The sequence below is a fragment of the Manacus vitellinus genome, unplaced genomic scaffold (genome assembly GCF_001715985.3).
Source record: "Manacus vitellinus isolate BGI_N305 unplaced genomic scaffold, ASM171598v3 scaffold_3_pilon, whole genome shotgun sequence".
NCBI lineage: Eukaryota > Metazoa > Chordata > Aves > Passeriformes > Pipridae > Manacus > Manacus vitellinus.
In genome coordinates, this window is record NW_021940535.1 from 34,382,363 (window position 1) to 34,407,047 (window position 24,685).

Here is a 24,685-nt window from a genome sequence, read left to right on the forward strand (position 1 = left end):
AGGCATAGCTCAAAATCACATGAGCTTGTGAGAAGCTGTTGTGGCTCACAGACCATTACAATGACAAGGTGATGTGATATCCCAAACTTTTCTGTAATTTTTCACCATTGGGCTTAGTGCTATTTTTGTAGTCCCATCAGGTCATTCAATTTACCTTGAACTGCAAGTTTCAAGCAATGTGGAGCCTTTCTTTTCTTCGCAGGCTCCCACATAATTCCCTGATTATTTGCCCCGGAATAAATATTCCTTGTTTCAAATCAATCTATTGGTTTAAATCCCATCTGAAATATACAATGTGGTATATTACATTGTGGTATATATATATAATAAAATATGCACTGTGGTACACTTGGCTGTAGCTTTCTTTACTGGAACAAACTCAACCCACTTTTTCAGTGGCTCTAAAATTAGGAAACCATACTTGCTCCCACTTTGTGTGGTAGGTGGGAATAAGATGGGACTATGCTAAATCTAGCATAGTCTGTTTGTATGATTGCCTGTTGTCCTGGTTTTTGCTGGGAAAGAGTTTGCTTTTTTCTGAGTCCAGTACTGTGTTTTGAATTCCGTATGAGAATTATGAGATAACACACTGATGTTTTGGTTGTTGCTAAGTAGTGCTTCCCTTAAGTCAAGGACTTTTCAGTGTCTCATGCTCTGCCAGTTAGGAGCTGCACAAGAAGCTGAGGGCAGGGGGAGCACAGTCAGGACAGGTGACCCGAGCTGACCGAGGGAATATTTCATACTACAGGATGTCATGCCCAGTATATAAACTGGGAGGAGTTGGCTGGGAGGGGCTGATTGGAACTCAGGGACTAGCTGAGCATCTGTCAGCGAGTGGTGAGCAATTGTATTGCACATTACTTGTTTCTCTTGGATTTTATGTCCCCCCCATCTATATTTTTTTTTTTTTTACTTTGTTTCAATTACAAAACTCTTCTTACATTAAGCCATGAATTTTTACTTTTTTCCACTTCTCCTTCCCACCCCACTGGGCAGAGAGTGAGCGAGCAAATGGCTGTGGTACTTACTTGCCGTCTGGGATTAAACCATGACACCTACAGTTCATGAATTCTGATGTTTTAATTTTATCTTAGTGAGGGTATTCACCACAGCACAAACTAAGCTATTATATACCCATCTGTTTTCACGTTTGGCCAACTACCTACCTTCTAATACTCCCTTTTGCATTCAAACACCCTGTAAATGATCTTGTTCGTGCACCTATTGAAACAAATCTACTGCAAGTGTACGGAGTGCTCCTTATCTACAAGTGTTTGTTACCTGGCCACAGTACACTCTCTGTGCTTCACCTCTCTACTAGCTTCTATAGTAATCGCCCCTCAATGTCCTCATTTTCATGTGGCAAATAGCTTGGTCTTTGATACCTTGCTTTGTATTGTTTGGTTTGTTTTCAAACTGTGTGTTTCTTCAAATGTTAAGTCTACTGGGGCCACCACAATCTTGACAAGGGTATGTGCTTGACTATCCCAATACTGCTGCCTCTTTATGTTCCTTTTGATATACTTTTACATGACTTGCATTTTTTTTTCCTCTCTTCTTTTTTTAACCTATGTACAGGATTTCCTTTCCATGATTGGTAGGCTACCAGATCTCCATTTTGTGTTTGAAGGTAATTTTTATTCTACTTTGGTAGCCAAATAGTTAAAACTTGATGCATCCGGTCTGAAACTATGTACAAAGCTAGATCATTTCCTTCGGGTTCCTCTTTTAACCTCATTAGCAGAGCTTGTGGCTCTGCTGCTTGCACAGAGTGAAGGCAGACGGCTCTTTTTATTTTTCCCAGGAGTTGCAGCATATCTAATAGAGGATTTTCCACACTTTTGAAAAGAACTGGAGCCATTTGTGAACCATACTGAATAACCTGTGGCACGAAGTGGATAGCAGAGCTTTTATCCGGTGAGAGACACATAAACAGGTAAAGTGCATTTATGTTCTGTTCCAGTGGTTAAAAGCCATACAGAGCTAGTGATAAATCTTTTTATATTCTACATAAAGCTTTTATTTTATAAAAGCCATTGTCCAGCTAGCCTAGGGTTTGATACATATCCAGTTTGTACTTTTCCACTGATTATGAAATCATGAACTTCAGTGGAGTACGTGTGATATATACTTTAGTGAAGCATGTGTGCCATGTATTACTGCAAAACAGCCTCTAGTGATGTATTCCTGAAGCTAATTGCCTATGCCAATGCTTAACCTGTTTTTTAGTATGTAATAGAGTTCTTTCCCACAGGTCTTAAGACTCTCAAAGCAAAGGCTGTAACTTTCATCTTATTTCTGTGTTCTTAGCACAGCGTAGATCATTAGTGGCCAGCTGAACACGAAACAGTTTACAATAGTCTGAGCATCTAAAGGCCAGTGTTTGAAGTAGTGCATTTTTGCTTCTTTTCTTCTTTCCATTCTTGTTGGTGAAATTTCTTTGCTAATTTGGTTAGTGGTGTACTGATTTCTGCAAATGTAATTCTCACGAAAATGTAAGCAATTCCAAAATTGAATCTCATACAACTATTACTTGCATGGACTCTCGTAGTCAGTTCTATGCATTGCTGATCCCATTCCTTCCTGACCTAAAACTATTACTGAATATTTCATTTCAGATTGTACCAGCTGAATCTTGTCATGATTAACTTTAAAGCCTGTGTTGAAAGTAATGATGATTACTTCCTGAATATATTCCCGAACTTTCAATTCATTTTTAACATGTACCAACTTATCATTCATGTATGGTATGACATAACACATTTTGATGGTAATTTCATCCACATGTGATACATTTGATCTGAAAGTCTTGAGGTACATGTATAAAACAATATTGCTTTCTCTCACAGTTAAATGTTTGTTGTTACCAGCTTTGCTATCTTAGTGGAATTGTAAAAAAAGCATTGGCTAAACCAATAGCAAAAAAATCAGTGAAATATTCTGCTTAGTGCTACATGAATTTCAGGCATGTTTCCACTACAAACAGCCTGAGAGGTGGCTACCTTACGTAAGTGTTAAAATCCCACTTTTAGGATTTTTCCTTTGCTTTTAACACTGGACAAATAGGATGTTAAAAGGATAAATTTCTGTACTAAAAACTTGCTTTCCAATAAACTTGTTGGTGGATTGGAGTCCTTCCTCTGTTTCTGGGTATCCAGGTGTTGATATTGTTTTTTGGGAAGGAGGATCTGGACTTTCCAATCACAACTTCTATTTTTTTACATTTTAGCTTACAGACACACAAAACTTGAGGAAATTCTGTTACCCAAATATCCACTGTTTTTACTTCCTCCGGATTCTTAATAACAAAGCATCAATGACTTGCAGGAATCACTCCACCCTCACCTCCCACTGGTCAGGCCCAATTCCACAAACATCCGTAGCAAAATCTGAATCTAATCCATTTTGTTTCAGCAAGACTATGCCAATAATTCCCTGGTGTTTATATGAGGGGTCCTCCCACTACTATACTCAGAAGGAACTCCTGAACTTGGCAGCTATTTAACTGCAGGCAGAGATCTTAATACGGGTACTTGAACATCCTTTCATGCATATAATACAAATTTTATCACTTTTCCATTTTCTTGAGTTCCAGATGGAACAAATATTCATTGAAGAGGGGTTATTGACTTTATAGTATCAATTAACATCATGGCACTAGTGGTAGTTAATGTTCTTTTCTTGGCCATCTAGTACTAATATTGTTATTGGCCATTTGCATTGATTATATTGTAATTGCACCACTAGGCTAGGGACAACTAGACAGCAGAGCGTTCCTAGTCTTTGTTATTGAGAGGAAGAGGTGATGCCAGAGGGCTTCACCGACAGGGATCTGTTATTTTCTGTTGTTTTCATTCCTTCTCATGATTTTTCATTTCCTTAACAAAATGAGCCAGTGAAGAATTTATGTATTCTATCCCATTTTCTCATATCTTTGCCTCTTTTCCTCAGATTTTACCATGTTGCTTTCCTGCAGTCCCATTGGTGTCGCCTAAAGGAAGTTTTTATCATTTTCTCCAAGGATCTTTTGCAGTTACCATTTTGCAGTTACCATTTACCCCTATTTACACAAAGAACTATACTCACAGCGAAGACTATTTTCCCTTTTCTGTTCCCTTTGATTTTTATTTTGAAATGGAGGCTTTGGGTCTTTTGTAACCATATTTCTGAAAATTACAATATGTGCAGACCTTTAGTCACATCCTTTAGTCACATCCTTTAGTCACATCCTTTAGTCACATCCTGAGATTTCCTTGCATTCCTTCTTACCTTCATTACCTTATCCATTTTCCTTGTCCATACTTGTTGGAGCTGAATTTGCAGCTCTTCTCATTCTATTTCTCCTTGATTCACAGGCCCCTGAGTTACTCTTGCTGACTTAACTCTGGTACCACTGTGACTTGAAAGTCACTGTGGTTCTGTTTAATCAGATACATTCTCAGATGCCAATCCCAACAGTTTTCCCAGGTTTCGTATGACTTTACAATCTCATAGTGTTCTAGATGGATTTCCTGCTAGCCAAATCTCCTTTCATTGCTTAGATAACTCTTCTGAGACATCTACCTATTAAATTTCTTACAGGAGATTCTTCTTGTGGTGTAACTGATAATCATACTCCATTTTGAGGTTGTGCAATTTTTACCAGTTAAGGAAAGCTAATCCTTTAGGCCCAAAAGTCCCATTTTACGAGTTTCTGAATTTAGTGGCCTATAGTTTTAAGCATGTCCTCTTACTTGCTGCACAGTCAGGTCAGTCGCTATTGTTATAATAATCTCCTGTTTTCGGAGCAATGCGACCAAGCAGGAGCAGCCAGTGCTGTGAGTTCTTTTCTTAACACTGTTTTGGTTGAAATTGCATAACTGGATCATAAAAGCCCATTTTGCTGTCACATTAGCATGAATTTTCATTGCAGTTGTGGTCTGAGTTTCCCATATATCCCAGTTTTATCCTGAATAGAAAAATGTTAACATATTTGCTATGCGTAGTTGGCAGTTGTGTCCTGGCTGAGTGCTATTGAAGTAAAGGGGCTTTTTGAGTCTGCAGAAATTAATCTGTACAGTATAGCTTTCAGGGTCTGTCTTCAAGTTAGTACATGGTCCACTGCAAAAACCATAAGGTAAATGTAGCAATCAGAACCTGCGGATGTACTGTTAAATGCCATCACACTAGTATTATACACCCAGATCAAAAAACACACAAAAACCTGACTGTTTTTATTATCAGCTAGATCAAAATTGATGCACAACAGAGGGTTTTGGAAACATTTACCATTATTTCTACTCATATTTTGCTGATATAGAAGATATACATATATATTTCTCCTTTTCTGTTGTTCAACCCTCTCTTTTTCTACATATTTGTATAAATATATGTGAAGAAAAAGGGGATTTTCATAGGTGAGCAGTGTCATTATTCTTTTCCTCTATTTCCTATCATGGTTCAACACTAATGGATATATGAGTCATCTGATACGGCATGACAATCATCTGTGTCCATGGGATCCGTTGTGAGGAGATCAGTTTACTAAGCTTACCATTATTAGAACAGCCACTGCTATGAGTATTGTGGTAGCAAACAAGATGTTTTGATCACTACCGTCCTGGTGGAACATCAAAAGGAAGAGGATAATAACTTCTACCTATTCTTGGGGTTTCAATGTTTGTGGGGAACATCTTACTATGAAATCTTGAGTTAAGCATTATTCTGCCTGCCTGACTTCACCCTTTTGTGAAAAAGAGGAAATGTCAGTGCTGGTGACAGATTTACTGGAACAAGGTCAACTCTGTAACAAATAAAGTGTGATAACCCAATCTAACCCCCAGTATGAAAAGACCATACATGCACTCATGATGATATAGACTTACCTTCATTTATAGGACTTAGGGAAGCATGTACACATGCTTTCCCTGAGAGACCTACCATGCTTAAATAGTTCAGTTTACTTGAAATACGAATATACGTGGAAATCGATTAGGAAAGTAGGTGGTAATTCTCTTCTGTGAAACAATCCACCACTATTCCAAAAGGGGTTTTGTCACATACATATTTGGAACAAAATGAAGAACTGTATTTCAATAACTTTTGTTCTTGTAAACACACAATTTCTTGTACACATTAGATTATCCAATTAGTGTGTGAGAAATTCTTCTGGTCCTGTCCCATAGAGTAATCTTTGTGACATAAGCATCATAAGCATGCTTACATGACACATAAGCATCTTTCTGAAATATTGCCAAGATGTTCCATAAATAACCTAGGCAGATACGTTCTCCTTCCTCATGTGCACCATACCATGGAATTGTTTGGTTATAGGACTTGGCCTGATTCTAACCACACCTGCTTATAACTTCCAACTAAATGGACACCTACATCAACTTTTGCCAGCCTTGCATGGTCACTGCAGAAATCATCTGTCTTCTTTAGGATGTGGGAAAACTTAGCAAAATATCTGTCCTCAGATACCATGATATAATGTCTTCTTCAAATGGCCCATGACATGGAATCACTGCCAGGTCATTTCCTCTATTGCTTAGATAGAAGGCTTTGTTTGCATGCCCCAAGCCCAATAGACACTCAACAGAGGTAGTTTAAAATATTTTCTAAATTCAGTTCTGCTTCACAGTACTGACTATACAAGGAACAGCTGAGGATGCTCCCATCAAGGAATCCCTGTAGCGTTTAATAAGCATACCTTGCCCAAGGAGGTGTCTCTGGATCCTTAGGATATTTGCCTTAGTTCTCTAATTTCTACTGGAACAGCATTCCTAGTGTACCGGGTGCAGACACAGAATACAAGAAATATAGGCATTTTCTTACAGTAGTTGGTATCTCAGTTTGACTAGGTGCTCAGATGAGCTGCTGAGAGTTGCTACCTTGAACATTTTCCATATGAACAAAATCATTTGCTTTGAGTGAAAGGTGACATGGAAAACAGGACTGCTCTGAACACTTAATTCAGTCAGGGTGAGCTGTTAATCATTCATTATTTCTTGCTGACTATAAAAGGAAATCGAGGAATTACATTTACTGCCACGACCCCTACACAGGGTCACGTGTCATTGCATGCAAGCAGAATGTAAACTGTGCAGAGGTTGTGACTCAGGGTTGAGTCAGAAAGGAGAAGTCTAGAGTGCAAAGGTGAGGAAGTCGCAATACAAGCCTTCACTTTGTTCTTTCAATTATCATTGGGTGATACTGGAGCACTCTCTGAAACCTCGTCGTTCAAGGGTCTCCATGAATATTGACTTTTTGTGGAGCCACCCCCAGTCCTTCTGGCTCTGACCTACAACCTTCATCTCCCATTCTGTCTGAGAAGTAGAGAAGAAATCATGTTGTGATTTCACAGTCTACACAGGGAAAGGGCAGAACACTGAGCAAGACCCCTGTGGTTTGCTGATTAGTTAAATATTTTGTATTGGTTCTTTCTGCTGTTTCTTGGGCAGGAAGGTCTCTGTTTACTAATATTACTCATATTACTCATATTTGTCTATGATTAGAACTTATACTGATCACATTGCTGTTTATTATGTTATGTCACTTTTACACAAAGCTTATGCTTAGAAGTGAGTAAGAAACAAATAAGAAAAAAAGGTGAAATTTGGATTTGCAAGGCCAAAGTCTAATAAACTCAAGTTTCAGTGGGAAGTATATGGGAGAAGGTTGTTTTTGCCTTGACATGGATAATATCTGGAGGTCTTATCCCAATAAACCTTGTTGGAGTCAATAAAGCTTGTTGGAATCAATAAACCTTGTTGGAATCAAAATATATTTTAGTAATCTTATGATGTACCAGCTTGTCACAACTGAAGTGAGTTTTTCCATTCTCTCTGCCACCAGCTTCAGCTGTTGACAGTCCCTGGACTAGAGATAGCTTGGAACTGCAAGCAAACGGGATCTTGTACCTGGATGTGTTAGGAGAGATAAGGAGCTTGGATTAACCATTGAGTACGACTTTAGGAAATAAATTTGTGGAAATTAAGATTAAAGGCTCCTGATGGAAAGAGGGAAATTGGGGGTTAAGAGAAGCTGCAGATAGATAATGAGACATCAGAGCATCTAGTCTGAGTCAATAGAATGACTGCAGGTAATTGCCTTCTCAGTAACCTCAGTAACTGTAGCCATAATGCAGCTGGCCACAACATAGTGAAATCTGATGGTCTGGTTGCTGAAGTCCTGCATGGTGAGAGATTTATTTCCTCCAATCTCTTTAGAACTGTTTCTTGCAAAATGATCACATGAAGCAGAACTTGATATCATAACTGGAATCTTCCTGTTGAATCTCCCTGGATTGTTGTCAGAGATGCACTGGTGTTGTGATATGTGAGGCAGACTGAGCTTTGGCATGTGACAGCATGTTTCTGGAAGCAGAAGTGATCGATATGAAGAAGCATTACCCCTACTGTCTATGGTTATGGCTGTTTAAAAGGTTTGGAGCTTGTGAACACGACTGTATACAATTGCCTGTAGAAACAAAATTGCCTTAGAGTGGACAATTATTTGTTTTATGGTAAACATCAAAAAGGAACAGAGCAATTTGACTCTGATTAAAGACTAACATGCAGAACATGGTCATAGTGCCATAATCGATGACTTATGAGATTAACTGAATGATTATTTTTAGTCATTTCACTAGTGTAACAAAATTCAATATATAGATTAAATAAAATATGTAAGTATCCTTCCATATTGCTAGAGGACAAGAAAGTCAAATTACTTACAGAAACTTAAAATATTTCCCTATTTTTTTAAATAAACAACAGACTGAGGCTACTTTCCACAAAGAAAAAAAAAAAAAAAGAACCTGTGAAACAGTTTGGGTCCAGAGGATAGTAATGGCAAAGATCAATGGCACCAACTCTATCTAGAAGGTTATAGGAACTAGGTTTTGTGTTTGGTTTTAGATTTGGGGTTTTGGTGGGGTTTTGTTTGTTTGTTTGTTTGCTTGCTTGGGTTTTTTTGGTTTTTGTCTAGAGAAGACAGGCAACATTTGTGAAAGCAACATTAAAAGTTTGAAAGCTGTGAAAAGGAGTAACAGGTCTAACCTGTGTCAAGGACAATTCATGTTAGACATCAGAAAAACTTCCTGGTGTTTCAGATAGTCTAAACGTCTCCATCGTTGTTTTTAGAAACTACCAATGGAGAGACAGAACTTAAACACCCGTCAAGAACGGCATATGTAACAATTGATCTGATCTGGAGGAAGGAGGATGGCCAGGATGGCGTTTTGACATTATATGTCATCTACATATAATGAGCTTTAATTGTAGAATAGCAAAATAAACAAAAAATTGGAATTCCGTATTACTAGGCAGAAGCTGAACGACAGGTTTTTAACTCTCATAATTTCCTGTGTAATCTAGACATTTCACAAATTGTATGGAATAGAATGTGAGTATTCATAAAATATGAATTTAAATAGTATTGTACAAGGAAATAAGTCAATATTAATAGATTCAATTTCTATACAGGTATAATTTTAATGCTGTTATATATTTCATATAGAGTGACTTGAGTTTGTAAACTCCTTTCCTTCTTCCTCAGGACTTCAGCTGTCTGTGATCCAAGACACAGTTGTGTCACCATCTCTCAGACTCGTGAGGAAATTGCTAAATTCTGAGCAAGAACTACAGAGAAATTGATAAAGGGGACTTCTGCAAGGTAAGAAAGGTAAAATGGCAGACAGAGGTAACAGTCTTGAGATGGAATTAAGCAACTGTTTAAGGATTCAAGAGGAAAACATCACCATGAAAAGGAAAAAGCAGCAATTTGGAAGACAGCAATTAAGTCACAATGAGAATCTGTTCCAGAGGCAGTAGAAAGCAGCTCTACCCCACCTCACTGGGGACTTCTTGGCCAGCAAAGACTTTTCCTGTTTCTTATTCAGAGCACTGAGCATACCAAGGGTCAGTTTAATATTTCATTAATTTAAGTTATCAACAAATGGTTGTGTATGGTAACTAATCAGTAACTGCTGAATACTTTTAAGTTGTGTGTATTCAGCTTACAAAGGATTCTTTGTGCACAGCAAAAAGGTGTCTGTCCAATCAAAGAGACTTGATGAGGGAAGGATTGCTTGTACTGTTACAATATTACGAGGCATATAATTGCCTAGAAAAGTTGTTTTCCACCTGCACAAGAAGTAATTTTATATTTTTCCTGCAATTTTTCATTTGTGATATAAAGTCCTGAGCATTTTTAAATCCCAAATATTCCATACCATATTTCTTTAAATGCATTTTTCTGTTATAACTGTAGGAAGAATATAATTTTAAATGCAACTATACTGCAAGTAATGATTATGAAAAATATTATATCCTCACACATTAATGCATGATTGAGTCATATTGAATAACTCTGGTGATAAAGTTGTTTCCCATATACAGAAAATATTGCTCAAAAGGAGGGGTAGATCTGTCTGGATTTTCTGTTGTTTAAGTGTAAGCCAAAAAAACTGTGAAGCTTTCAGAAACAAGACTGAGTTTGTGAAGCTGAAAACTGACACATTAGTAATAGGAAGCTAGTGACAGTCCTCCTTAAGTCCTCCTTAAGAGAATAAATAATTAACTTCAAATCAAATTGCCAGACAACAGAAGTAATTTTAGAACTTGCTTTTCAGAGTAAACTTTCTTTTTAAACACAAATAGAAGCTTGATGCTTACAACAACTTGATTTGTCCTCATGCTTAGTCTGAGACAAGTAAAATGCCCACCGATTCCAACGGGCATTCTCTCATGGCTGAGCATACAACATAGTTCAAGGAACATGCAATTCTCATTTTCTGACAGTATGATTATTTTTGTCACAAATGACAAGTCTTGTTGACAGAATGGTAGCCAAGTTGGCAAAATTCCTGTACAACATACTATTCTTTTCCAACACTGATTAACAGGAAAGAGGCTGCTAAAATGGAACAGGAGTTCCCTGAGTACTATAAATCAGAGCTTCTTCACAGTTGTTCTAATCTATGCTAGGATTGAATGTCATTTGAGGAATCATTGCAGAATTCCTGGGACCCACTCCACAATTTTGTCTACCTGGATCTTGTTGGAAAATCCAACTCTCCATCTTTAAAGTAAATAAAAGAAAAAAGTAGCTTGTGGGATTTTTCTCTGGTTACATTATATTCAGACTTTGAAGTATTTGCTTCAGTTTCTACTCTTGTTTGCTATTTTTATTGTAAGTATAAAAAAGGTTAATTTTTCTTGATTTTGTTTAAAAATTTTGAAGGCATCATGACATCATTTCGCTATGTTTTGTCTCTGCTATCAAAGTCAGATTAAAGTTTCTGTGTTGGTTGTTTATTCTGATATCAAGTCCCAGTTAGCCATCCCCTTTGCGGGCCTGCATCAGATAAAAAAAATACGTGGAACCAACGTGTGATTTGTGGGATGAGATCCTCTCAACACAAGTTATTTTCTGGAAGCATAAGCAGTTGAAATTTCACTACAAAACATGACAGCCCTATTTTTGAAATGCCTTTTCTGCTGCTCCAGAAGTTTGTTCATCAAATATTGAGACATTCTGACATACGGGAGAGGGTTGGATAAGTAAATTTAGATAATTAAATACTTGGAAACAATATGGAATAATTAATAGTGAGTTACAGTATAGGATGATCTGTGTTACCTAACTTAACTGCAATCCAAAAATTAGGTTATAATCATGCAAAATACAATTTAAACGCTATTGTGAATAACGGAGCTATACTGAAAAGACTGGTGAGTGGTCTGTAAGAGCAATGACTTAGAGAAGGATTTAAGGTTTGTCATAGTTTATTGTACCTGTACAATCTCTCATTGTACTAGAGTGCCCAAGAGAGATTATTCAAACCATGCATTTATATCAAGTAGCAGAAGGGAATTAATTGTACCTCAGTTTAGCATTACAGTGTTGACAGACTATTTCAAAGGATTGATGGTCATCCTTCAAACGTACAAGAAGTTCTTACGCTCAAAATTCTAAAAATTTGAGTGAATATAATGCAAAAACAGTAAAACTCTGTCAGCCAAAGGGAAACCGGCTATTATCTTAATAAAGAGAAGGTTGAGTAAACCTTCTGAATATGTATAAGTATTTTCAAATAGAAAATATATCTGACAATGCAGGTCCTCATAGCAATAATAATATCCAAGAGGTATTGTTCTCTCTTCAAATAGCAATATCCATGAAGGGAAATGCAGCAAGAAACAGTTAGCCAATAGGTGCAAAAAACTTGTGACCTATTGTAATTTTTAAAGTACAACTAGATATTTTCCTCAAGTATAGCCTTTACTTTAGACAAGGTCAACTTTCCTGACCCATTGAGTCACTTGGCAGAACTGTCAACTGCCTGAAATCCCCTAAGACATTTACCACATAACTCAATAGAGGTAGCTCTTTGAGCTGCAGTTGTCATTTGCTTCATAGAATCCCACTGGTCCACTGTTGGATAGGGCTGAGATGGACGTGTATTGGAGTTTTGGACAATCCAGGTGCATAAACATTATCAGCCATTTTTTATTTGCTTGTACAAGGGATTTGAATTGTCCAACAGTTCCCATTTCACCAGATCTCTGCTTCTTCTAATCATTGAATAACAAACTGCTTTGGGAAGGAATTTTGAATTGTTTATGAGCCTTAAATAGCTCAAAGGTCATAGATTGGTCACCTCTGTTTAAATCTATCTTCTGTGTGAAATTTTGTGACTAGTAAGTAGAAGGAGAAAAAAGAAAGGTTTTCTTTCTTCTGGACTTTTGAATGATCAGGACACTCTGCTTTCAAGACATATTTACTTAGCATCAAGTTCGTGTCCACTCGATACAGACAGTGACTATAGGAGATTTCATGCCTCAGCTCTTCAGTCTACAGAACTAAACCATCAAGGCTTGGTTAAAGCTGAGGGTAAGCTGTTGATTTAACCAAATAACTGATCTGAGGGAAGACAGCATTTTTCAAACATTGGGATTATGAATCCTGCCAATGTATTTAGGGCAAAACTGGTCGCCAGACTTTGGATGAGACAGCATTTCTCCTCAGAAGAGATTGACTGCCACCTACATTGTTCCTGGATGTTTTTGTACATCTTTGGTTGTGGATCACCTGCTATATTCACCTACATGTTTTTTTATACTCAAGTGCAGGTAATGTGCAGTGGTGATGCCTCGGATTCTTCTGTTGTTGTTTTATGATGCAAATTTAATCTCTGCAGACTGAGATTATATAGTCAAATCCAAATTATCAATTTTAACGTGGACGTATCTGAATGATTTATAGCCAACTGCAAGATATAAGAGATTAGAAGGAGGATTTAGTGATCTTCTCTGATTTCAAATTCTGTGCAATTGTGAAGCTGAGTGAACAGTCAAAGTATACAAGCTATAGAGAAATCACAAAATTTTGTATCCTACTAAGTAGGTGTAAAATACTGTAAAATACGTTCCCAATTTTCTCACCTTTTTAGTATCAGTTTAGTTGCTTCAGCTCATAGTGTGATAAAACCAGGTGTCTTTCATTTTCTTTGCTTTACTGTATGCAGGCAGTAGAAACTCTGGTAAAAATTAAATTGCTCTTCTGCTATATTTCTATTTCCCTTTCTTCTCATGACTGCAGTGCCATAGCATCAAGACATTCCAATGTGATAACAAAATGTTGTGAAAGATCTTTTAGTTTTGACCATTCTCCCTTAAATGTGAAATAGTTCTGAAAGTCCTGCATATAATATTTCATTTTTTAATCAATTAATTTTCTTTAAAATTTCTCATTTGACTTTATTCAATTTCCCCTGAAATAATTGGACCAGTTCATTAGGATCAAGTAGAGGAAAGTATTTAGGCACCCAGGTTAAAACCTATTAACTGCTGTGGATAGACCTCCATACACATATTTCAGAATGACTTTTCATAAACAGATAAGACTTATACTTACTAATCCTTTATATTTTGCTTGACTGATAAAGCTAAACTACCCTTTCTAAACCATTCCTCAATCTGATAAGACTGTTTGTATTCCAAAACATTATAAAAATACTATTTACCAAAATTTTGAGATTACAGGCATACATGAAAAAAAGGAACAAAAATAATTTCTTCTGTGTAATTATCAGATTAAGTAAGTTTTGTGTAAGTAAAGTGATAGGACACCTACAGAGAAATTAATATAAATCTACTTGTCTTCTAGGACAAGTATTTTTATTCAACTTTTCACAAATTTTACTTCTGTAAAAGTGTTGAAAAATGTCTAGTTCAATACATATACTGAAATAAGGTTAAGAAGTGAAATTCATTTATTTTAAATGTTTTAAATATTTATTATTTTCATCAAAGTAATGCCTACAGATAGTGATAAAGCCATTACATTCCACAATGTCCATTAATAATGGTCCAAGTGGACTACTAATAAGTGGTCCATTTCAAACAGTCTAGAATCTGAACATACATTCAAAAATCAAAAAGATGCTAATTGAGAAGATTTCTGCTGACCAGAGCTATTTCCAAACCATTTTTAAACTGAGTCTGACACTCATCTTGCTGTTCTGCAGTTACTCAAATGAGAAATTATATGCACTCCAGTAAAATTCCATTTTCTTTCATGCTAGATGGGTCGTGTTTTCCTGGATTAGACTTAGAAGACTGGAAAAGAAGCAAAAGAGTAAAACAATCCTTTGGTGTTCTTTGGTTTCTTTCTCACTGTGTATTCAAGAATGGATTCATCCTTAAGTGTAACAGTTACTTGGAGCATTCAGCAACACCTCTAATAAGGTAAAGAGGAATTCCTCTGAATTTAAGGGGCATAGTTAAGCCAACAGTAGATCCAGGGAACTTTTTTGGATGGAAGAATAGAGTATTCAGGGTTGTTTTCCCAGGTGACAGTGAAATAAGTGTGTGTTTAAGGAGTAGTATTACTCCCTTTAGGAAAAGGGAGGTACAGTCCAAAGTGCATACATTTTACTCGCCAAAATAGGCAAGGCAATTGGAGTGGGAAAAAAATGAGAGAAATCTATTTGTTATCTCTGTCTTACGTAACAAGAGCAAAGTCCAATCATGCAGTGTGTCCTGAACCATCTTAATTCTGCTCATGTTTGAGTAGTTTTTCAGAGGACTGGACACAAACTCAGAACAACCTTCCCGGTATGTCAGTAGTTTGGGACTTCTTTTAAATCAGAGATATTTTATAAATTCACTGATGTCTAAAATCGGGGAAAATCCAGTTAACTGGATAAAAATTAGTTATTTTAAATAAACATTTACTTTCTCCTTTATTTTGTATATCTTTACTGAATTGCAGAAAATATTATGCTTGTATCATTCAAATGAAATTAAATGAACAAGGTACTGTCATCAAATGAATACAAATCCAAAATGTTTGTCAGGAAACACCAAACTTCTGGGCTGTTCTCAACATGCTTATACTTGTTCATTATGAGGATTCACTTGCAATGTATGATATTAATAACTTTACTGATTTCAATAAATATCTATATTTTTCTTTCAAACAAATGGTTGTTGAGATTACTCAAAAAAAATTATGGTTTTGAGATTACTAAAAAAAATTTAAAACTTTTGCTTAAGATTGTGTATTTCTCAGACAAATATTATTTTACAGGGAGCTATTTTCAATAAATTTAAAATGCATTCTGAAGATGAAAAGAACTATACTGCAGATGGAAATATTCATGATGTTGCCAACCAGGGTCATGAATCTGAAGACAAACAGTAAGTATTCTTAAACATTGTGAACATTCTGTATTGAAGCTTGTAAGATTACATTACCTTATTTTATATTTAATTTCATTTATTTATTTTATTTTACTTTATTTTTCAGAAAAGCCTAATAACAGAAAGCTTGGTATCAAACTGAGAGTAACATTGATTGACATGTTCATTTGGTGCAGAAGGACCTTTTATCTTTTTCTTGTAAGGACTAAATGTCCACAGTTTTGACAGGAGTTTATTGAAAAAATAAATCTGAAATATGACAGAAATTCTGTTGGAGTGGACATCTTGGATACATTTATGTTATTTGCTAGATATTATCTTAATATCTTTCATATGGCAGGGAATCTATATTTTACATACCTTGAACATTTTATGTATTCCCCACCTACCATATGGAAAAATTTGATTTTGTAAGTTATCTTCCCCTTTCCCATTTTGAAATTATATAGTGCTTCAGTTCACAACTTCCCTGACCAGGTAGTGGAACCACTGAAACAGGTGAACTGGGGAGAACTTGACTTAAATTTACAGCAGTCAGGAGCTGAAACCTGGAGATTTAAGGTATTCTCAGGAATAAATCATATTCATTTTGCACACAATTTTTTTACTGTAAATTTTTTTCATAATTGTATTTTAATTGAACTGCTTTAATATGTTGCATTAGTATTTCTGTAAAATGTCATCCATTTTTAAACTCATTAAAATCATCACCCCTTTTCTTAGAAAGAAAAAGAAGAAGCAGAAGAAAGGGGAAAAACCTAAGGTGGTCAGCCCGTTTGCTCTGGTAAGATTTGTTCTCTCTGTATATGTGTACCTACATATTCATGCAGGCACATTTCAAAAGGCTAAACAAAAATGATTGCAATTATGTTAGTGCACTGCATCTATGATACTGTCTGTACAAAATACTGTGAGACTGCAGAATACTGGCTATAGCATAGAAATCAAGCAGTTCTCTTTGTGGATGCAGTTACGTTAAAGAAGCTGTCTTATTACTGTTAAGGATTCTTAGGAGTCTTCCCTTATAAGTGATCATGCTAAACACACTCATACTAGATTTTTGTTTGTGAAAGATAGGGATTTCCATATTCAGTCATTTCTTCTGACACAATAAAAAGGGCATCCATGTGTCTGCAATTATGTGTGGTGTCTTCTAAATTACAGGAGTCAGGTACTAATCATACTGATTAGGCCTATCAATCATTATTCAGTCATCTGAATCAGCAGTAAAAAGTAACTCTGGGGCATTGATGAAACTTAAAATTAAGAATTGAGTGCTAAAAAGTACTTAAAATTCCAGATTTTTTCTGTATATTTCAAAAAATTATTTTAATCTTTAATCAAAATCAATCATATGTCCTCTTTTAGTAATACTAAAATATTTTCTTTTTTTGTAGGTTTTGTATACATGATACACAGCAATGATATTGCAAATAACAGACATAAAACTACAGTCCATGATGCTGGACAATGCCCAATTTCTTTACTTTGCTATATCAGCTTGCACTTGTACAATTACATCATGGGACAATAATTTAAGTCAGTAATCTTAGTAATTTACAGTACAGAATAAAGCCAGTGGTTTTGTAACAGATGAACTCAAACTTTATTAAGTTCAATGGCAGGAGGATTTAGGATTTCAGTACATTTTTATAATGTCTGTAGTACATTAGGAACAGTTTTTCTGACTACATAATAATGAATTTAAAGTAAAAGAGATTATTGCCTTAATTATCCCAATGCCATTAACATTTCTTATAATTTGAACTTTATATGGTGAACTTAAAAAGGGCAAATTTCTTGTGCCTTGTTTACCTATGGCCTTTCTTACCCAGGTGCAGATAATAATACATTAAAATTGTACACCTCTCTAGTTTTGAGAGTTTATAGCATAAAAGTGCTTATAGTGAAAGGATTTATTCCTGTACATTTAAATTGTTTTGTAAACTGAATTTCTAATCAGATAAAATTGTAGTTTTGTGACGGCAGGTGTACAATTGATAGTTTTGTCTTTACTTTCTTGACTTTGTAGACATAGCATTGTGTTAGTATTCTAATAAAACAGTTAGAATTCATTTCTCTTCTCACTCACAGTTTCGATACTCCACTTGGTCAGATAAATGGTTAATGATACTGGGCACTATTCTGGCAGTAGCCCATGGAAGCGCTCTCCCTATTGCGATGATAATTTTTGGTGATATGACTGACAGCTTTGTTGCTTCTGGAGACTTAAATTTTACAGGTAAGAATATATCTGCTGTGCTGAGAACAATGCCTTGTATTTAAAAAGGGATGGGGAGATTCAGGCATCTTGACAGGACATACTGATGTCAGAAACCCCTGTGCTATACTATCACATGAATTAGTAAGTCATGTTCATTGTAATAGACATACACTATATTTTGGGGGATTTGTATTGTAGTTTTTAGTTTCTGCGTTAGTAGATTTTATTTTTGACTTTTTTTTCAAATTACCTGCTACAGTGCACATTCAATAAATCATATTTAACTGTGCTTGTAATAAACAGAAAGTGGTTGGTTTTCCATCTCTTCAGCATGGGTTCTTGTTGATTCCCTTGCATCAAATCTGACAGTTATAGTTTATGAGGTGAATCAGATCAGTAGGTAGATTAATCGGAGATTCACTACCAAAAATAAAAGTACTAATTTTCTCTGGGATCCATCTGTTGACCAGCCTCATTTGCTGAATCAGAACTGTGAAATCAAACACAAAGGAAGGTAGGTATGCACTGCTAGATACGAGAGGAAGGAGTGATACTGTCACTTTGGTGTCAGTACATAGATCAGATTATGTCATCCTCTGAACTCAGAGCATCAGTAAGGGACTCTAGTGTGTGGGTAGTTTTTCTCATCAGTCCTCCCAGTCAAAGAGAAGGGGTTTGAAAGGGCTAATCAAATCTGGTCAATCAAAAAATGGTTACTGGACTGGTGCCACAGCCCAGGGATTCAGCTACTTCCGACCATGGGACTCGCATTGAGAAATCCCATCTCCTGGGGGCTGGGTGGGGTCCATCTGTCGGAGAAGGAGAAGAGCATCTTTGGCCATAGGCTTGCCCAGTCTTTAAACTTAAGCTGCCAAAGGAGAGGAACCTCAGTCCATCCCACTCCCACCAGTGTGATGCCAGTGCCTGCAAGAAATGCCTGGAGCCTGGAGAGGGGACCTACCTATGACTTGAATGTTGGAATGAGAGGATACAGGCTCTTCTGGAAGAACATTTGGGAAGATGAGAAGGGGGTGTCACCCTCTATGTCAGTGACCAGCTGGAGTGCATGGAGCTCTGCCTGGGGTTGGATTCCTTCTGAGCCAACCCAATCTATGATTCTATGTATGCTCAGGAAGACCTTTTAATCTCAAGTTATGCTTGAGATGGTTTTCTAGTCAATGGAGTTATGACTAATCCTATATTAGCAAAGTTCATTAATTTTTGTTTAAATTTTCTCCTTTCATTCAAATCAACTCAATTCAAAACGAGATGTAACAACTCCGAATATGCTGAACAGCATGCAGGAAAAGTAATTTGTTAAAGCTTGCTCTATTAAAAGTATTTACTCTTCTTTCTAAGGACTGAATTCTTCTCAAATGAATTTCACTGCAGACATGCTTGAGAAGCTGGAAGAAGATATGACAAGGTAATTAGAAATTCGTATTTCCTCTTTTTTTAGTGTAGGCACACATTTCTATTCAAGCCATTCTTCTCCCAAGAATATTTTGCACACTTTAAACAACACAAAACCAATGACTGATTGAATAATATATGCACCTAAAGATTGGCACATGAGATTATTTGAGGCACTGGGAAGATTCTTGAACATCCTCAGCCATTCCCCAAAATTTCCCTGTTGTCACTTGCTCTCACCCATTCTGCCCCCATTTCAGGGGTGCTCTGTGTTCCAATGACATCTGCATTGCCTTCTTTTTTACTTCTCTTCCTCTGAATTCATAAAGAGTAATTGTTATGCTAAAAAATTATGTTGATTATCGTCCATTGATTCCTTGAGCTGTGGTGATTCACTTGCAAAAACAGAATTTAAATTGTCAGATAGTATCTGCTTTGCTGCCAAAGCATCAAGTGCAACTAAATGGCTCTCTACAAATACCTGAAAGGAGGTTGTAGCAGGTAAAGGTCTGTCTCTTCTCCCAAACAACAAGCAATAGGACAAAAGGAAATGGCCTCAAGTTGTGCCAGGGGAGATTGGATGTCTTCATGAGAAGGTTTGTCAAGCATTGGAAGAGGCTACCTAGGGAAGTGGTTGAGTCACCGCCCCTGGAGGTATTTAGAGGATTTGTGGATGTGGCACTGAGGGACATGGTGCTGGGTTAACAGTTGGATTCAAGAATCTTAAAGGTCTCTTCCAACCTAAACAATTCTATGATTCTGTGAAATTATCTGCAGAAAATACAGATTTAGATTATATGCAGCCTTAAATCTAGCATTCTAGAGCAGGCAATAGCAGAAGACAATATTCAGCAGATGCTTCTGCTAACAGAGCTCCATAAAGAAAAGATCAAATAAGCAGAAACATAAGCTGCTAATAGATGTGCTTTGTTAGGGGGCTTTATTAACCACTGTCGATACACTTGGTTTATGCAGGATATCTACAGTTCATGTAGGTTTTTTTTCCTCAGGTTGAACTCTGTTCCTCATTAGGTATTGAAAAATATCTGATGTGGTCTTCAAGGCAATTGTCTTTTCTGAAGAGAAGGAAGACATGAGACATTTGCTGTAGTAACTCTTGCTGTTTTATACCAACGTACATTATCATTTCTGGTAACAGTGGACTGTAAAGTAACATCATTTAGATTCAGTAGTTAATTTTGTAATTAAAAAAAAAATCGATTTATACCAGAAAAAAAAAGTTCTTTACCCTAAAATAAATGAGCAAACAAGGAAAAGACCGTTACTTAGAAATGACGAACTTTTATGTAATGAGAATGAACTGACAGGGAATTGGCTTTTATGCTTTATAGGAGAGTGTGGCCACACAGTTTCTTGCTCCCTCAGCATTTCTGACAGTCTCTGACACAAATGCAAGCAATGCATACACACCTTCAGTGGGATATCCTTTCGCCCAGTGATTTGAAAGCAAATTTGAAGGCAGAATTGCAGAACTAAATAATTTGTGCATGGTTGAAGTTACACTAACTGTTCTGTGTTTAGTAAATACCTTATGCCTACTTGCACAATATTTTTGAAGTCTGTCTTATGTTTGCTCTAAAAGAACTTGAAAAATAATTGTTCTTACTACCTATGAAATGATAGAACTTGTTTTGCCCATTATTTATTTGCTGGGTGATCTCTCCCTGTCCTTATCACCACCCATGAGCTTTTAATTGTATTTTTCTCTTCCCTGTCCAGCTGAGGAAGGGGATGGAGCATGTTGGGTTGGGCACCTGTCTTCCAGCCAGGGTCAAACAACCACAAACATCAGGCATGCCACCTTATCTTTTAGGCATTAACTCTAAAAGTGCAAGTATGAATAAAAAGCAGCACAAGTTTCTCTTTAGAAACAAATTGTTTAATGAGGAATGTATTACTTCTTAGCAGCACAGGAACAGGTTTTCTTTTCCAAAGTTTCTAGATAGAGCCTTGAGTTAGTGATTTCACTGGTTTGAAGAAGCAGCTGGTTGTATCCACTCCTTGTTTCTCTAAGAATGCCTGCCAGCAGGTCAAAAAATAATAAAACCTATTTACAAGGACAAAGTTCTCACAGAGGTGTGTTCAAATACTGAAATATACAGGTGGACTTGGTTGTGTTTGTTACTCAAACAACAGCTTGCCCAAACCCCTACTATTTCTCAAAAGAAAAATAACTATTACTTTACAATGCAATAAACATTTACTCTCTGATTAGTTTCATCAGTGAATTTACAGAATATGTTTTATCAGCATGGAATCTGGCAAAGATATGAATCCCTTTTGAGACAATTTGTCATGAAACAAAGTCCAAGCATAAATCAATTCTTTGAAGTCATATAACATCATAAAGTAATTGTCTAAAGTAATTACTGCTGAATTTAGATGCAGTGCTCTTGGGGTTAGTTTGGGAAGGTTTTTTTAAGTTTGCAGAGTTTTAATGAAGCTGAATGTGATCGAAGTCAGTATTCAGCTAACCAGCCTTCCGTTAAACATTAACCCGCTTTTATTAAACTGTTTTGATTAAACGCATTTCATAATGAGTATGGTTCCGAAGTCCCTAACTAAACTGTAAGGTATCATAGCTGCAAGAAAGACTGGATTAAAATTTGAAAATTTTGATCTGTCAAGCCATTCTCTCCTTTTTTGACCAGAGCATTTGCACACTGATTCCTGCAATTTGCTCCCGCCAAGGAGCATGTTACAGTTCTACAGAATCAGTATGCATAACTTAGTACACGTGAGTGAAAGTCATAAGAGTTTTATAGCTTTTTGCTCATTATTTGCTTTTATATAGATGCAGTATTCTTATGATTACAGATATATACACCCTGAATATTTAACCCTTGATTTTGATCATGCTTTACAAATGGAATCAGTTCAGATATATTTTTCTGGTTTACTTCTGGTTTAAGTTCACCTATAACTGATTCTGATGTCAATTGTGTATCAAATCAAAATTGATTTAATTCTTTTTGAATGGTTTAAAGTTGTGACTCAAGTTGTGTTCCAGTTTGAGAAATATAGTGGTTCACACACTCTTGGTTTAGATTTGACACCCTGCACAGGGCTGAATTAATTTAAAATTAAAATATCAACTATGCACAAAATAGTGAGCAAAAGAATTTTTGATCCAATGGTATTTGCTTGCAATAGATGTACATGTAATAATACTGTCTTCTCCAATCAGGAAACATTTCCAGCATCCATGCATATTTTTATTTATATAGACAGGCACATTGTATGATGAAAATGTGCCTATAATATAGGTATATATGATTAAGTCTGTCCATGTGTGCTAAAAATGCTAGGGAGTTTTTGGAAGCAATACACGTAAGTGAAAATGATATTGCATCTGTAATACAGTTCTAAAATAATCTTATGAGAAAATGCATGTTAAATTGACAAAAAAGAAAAAAAAAGAAAGGTAATTCCTGTCTAACTATATCTTTGTTTTGGTTATTGCAAAAAACCCCCCTGACAATAACTACTCTTCATAGAAAACTTATCAAGTTTTACAGAGGTCTGAAACAGAAGAAGTAAGCATCATGCTAAATTCAGATTGATGAGGTAATTAAAATCAATTTAAGAGAGTCTTGCTTTTTTTGCCTTTTTTTTTTCTTTCAGATATGCATACTACTATTGTGGAATAGCAGCTGGAGTTCTTCTTGCTGCTTATTTACACACTTCATTCTGGACACTAATAGCAGGTCGCCAAATAAAAAAAATTAGAGAAGAATTTTTTCATGCAATTATGAGACAGGAAATTGGATGGTTTGATGTAAATGATGTGGGAGAACTTAACACTCGTCTTCTAGAGTAAGTACACTATACCTTTCCCAATGTTGTTTTGCCTTATTAAGCACATCAGAGTTACAAATTTTTGTTTTTATTTTCATTGTGAAATTAAGTTTTCAATTTTTCTCATGGAGAGTCTTCTGATGCTGGACTGTCACAAAGATGTCAGAAAAGCTTTTTGTTAAGTTTCCTTGAACTCTGAGGATGACTAAGGCCCAGACTATGCGATTATCCCTTGGGAGAGAAAATATAGTTTGTTTCTGTGCACACTGAGGACTGAATAAGATGCCAGCTGACCCCAGCAGTGTGAACAGCTTTAACTGTATAACAAGATTTTCCTTTCTCTTTCCCTATCTTTTATTCCCAAATAGACCACAAGTGCCAAACTGATCAAAATTCTGGAATTAAGAGAGTGAGAGTAGTTTTACACTGTAGAGGGAATTTCAACCTTTTCAGACAAAACCAGGTTTATAGCATTACAGTTTCATAAGAAATAGGAAATTTTCCTGGACCACACTATATAGTGCTTTACCTTGAAGAAAACTATTATTTGGAAACAAGTAAATAGCAAAGATTGTCCTCCACACAGATGATCATGTAACAAAACCGAAAACGTTTGTTTTCCTTTCTACATTTTTCTTCCTTTCTGGATCTAATTTGTTTTTCAGTGATGTCTCCAAGATTAATGAAGGAATAGGTGACAAGGTTGGACTTCTCGTTCAACAACTAACGGCATTTGTAGCAGGATTTATTGTTGGTCTCATAAGAGGATGGAAATTAACCCTTGTAATACTAGCAGTTAGTCCTGTCCTGGGACTTTCAGCAGCCATCTGGGCAAAGGTAGGTTAACATACATTCAATGTCAGGTTTTATATTAATGAGAGATAATGAAATAATTCTACATATCTGAAATTCTTAGTGTTAGAACTTGTTATTTAGTCCAATTATAGCTTTAGATAACACTAAAGTACATAAACTCTTAGATGAACTGTTCATCAGCACTCTCATGTTCAAGGCCAGGTTGGACAGGGCTTTGAGCAGCCTGGTCTAGTGGAAGGTGTCCCTGCCCATGGCAGAGCAATTAGAACTGGGTGATCTTTAAGGTCCCTTTCAAACCAAATCATTCTATGATTGGATGATTCTATGTAGTTTCAATAATATCATTCTTATAGATTGGGCAGCCTTATTTGATTTGAAGCTGTTTCTGCCCATATAGCATATTCCCATACAGAGAAGTAGAATCCGCATTTGTAACTGTTTAACCACATCCACATATGTACTTCTTCTGCTGAAAGGAATAATTGCACCTCCTGAAAAATAAGGGAATAAATTAGAAAAAAACTTGGTCTCAAACACAGAGTTTCTTTCAGAGTTGTTAAAGTCTTTGGCAAGAAATTTTAGACAGACTTACATGAGAGAAGAACCAAATTACCATGGGATTAGAATGACTTACATTTGTAGTTTGAAAGTCTTCCCATTTTTATAGTATTTTATTTTCCCTACATTTTAAAGGTCATGAAAGCTTTCTCTATCCTGAGTG

The 24,685-nt window shown here is 36.2% G+C and overlaps 1 protein-coding gene across 1 annotated transcript in view; it reads left to right on the top strand.

Annotated features, from left to right (window-relative positions):
* Positions 1 to 1,748: 1,748 nt before the first annotated feature.
* Positions 1,749 to 24,685, top strand: part of ABCB1 (ATP binding cassette subfamily B member 1) — a 50,388-nt gene continuing 27,451 nt past the window's right edge. The window contains 9 exon segments of the mRNA XM_018075595.3: positions 1,749 to 1,936; positions 9,541 to 9,657; positions 14,573 to 14,735; positions 15,580 to 15,689; positions 16,416 to 16,476; positions 17,787 to 17,934; positions 19,276 to 19,342; positions 22,975 to 23,166; positions 23,814 to 23,985. Coding sequence (XP_017931084.3) covers positions 15,604 to 15,689; positions 16,416 to 16,476; positions 17,787 to 17,934; positions 19,276 to 19,342; positions 22,975 to 23,166; positions 23,814 to 23,985 — 726 coding nt within the window. The 5' untranslated portion in view covers positions 1,749 to 1,936; positions 9,541 to 9,657; positions 14,573 to 14,735; positions 15,580 to 15,603.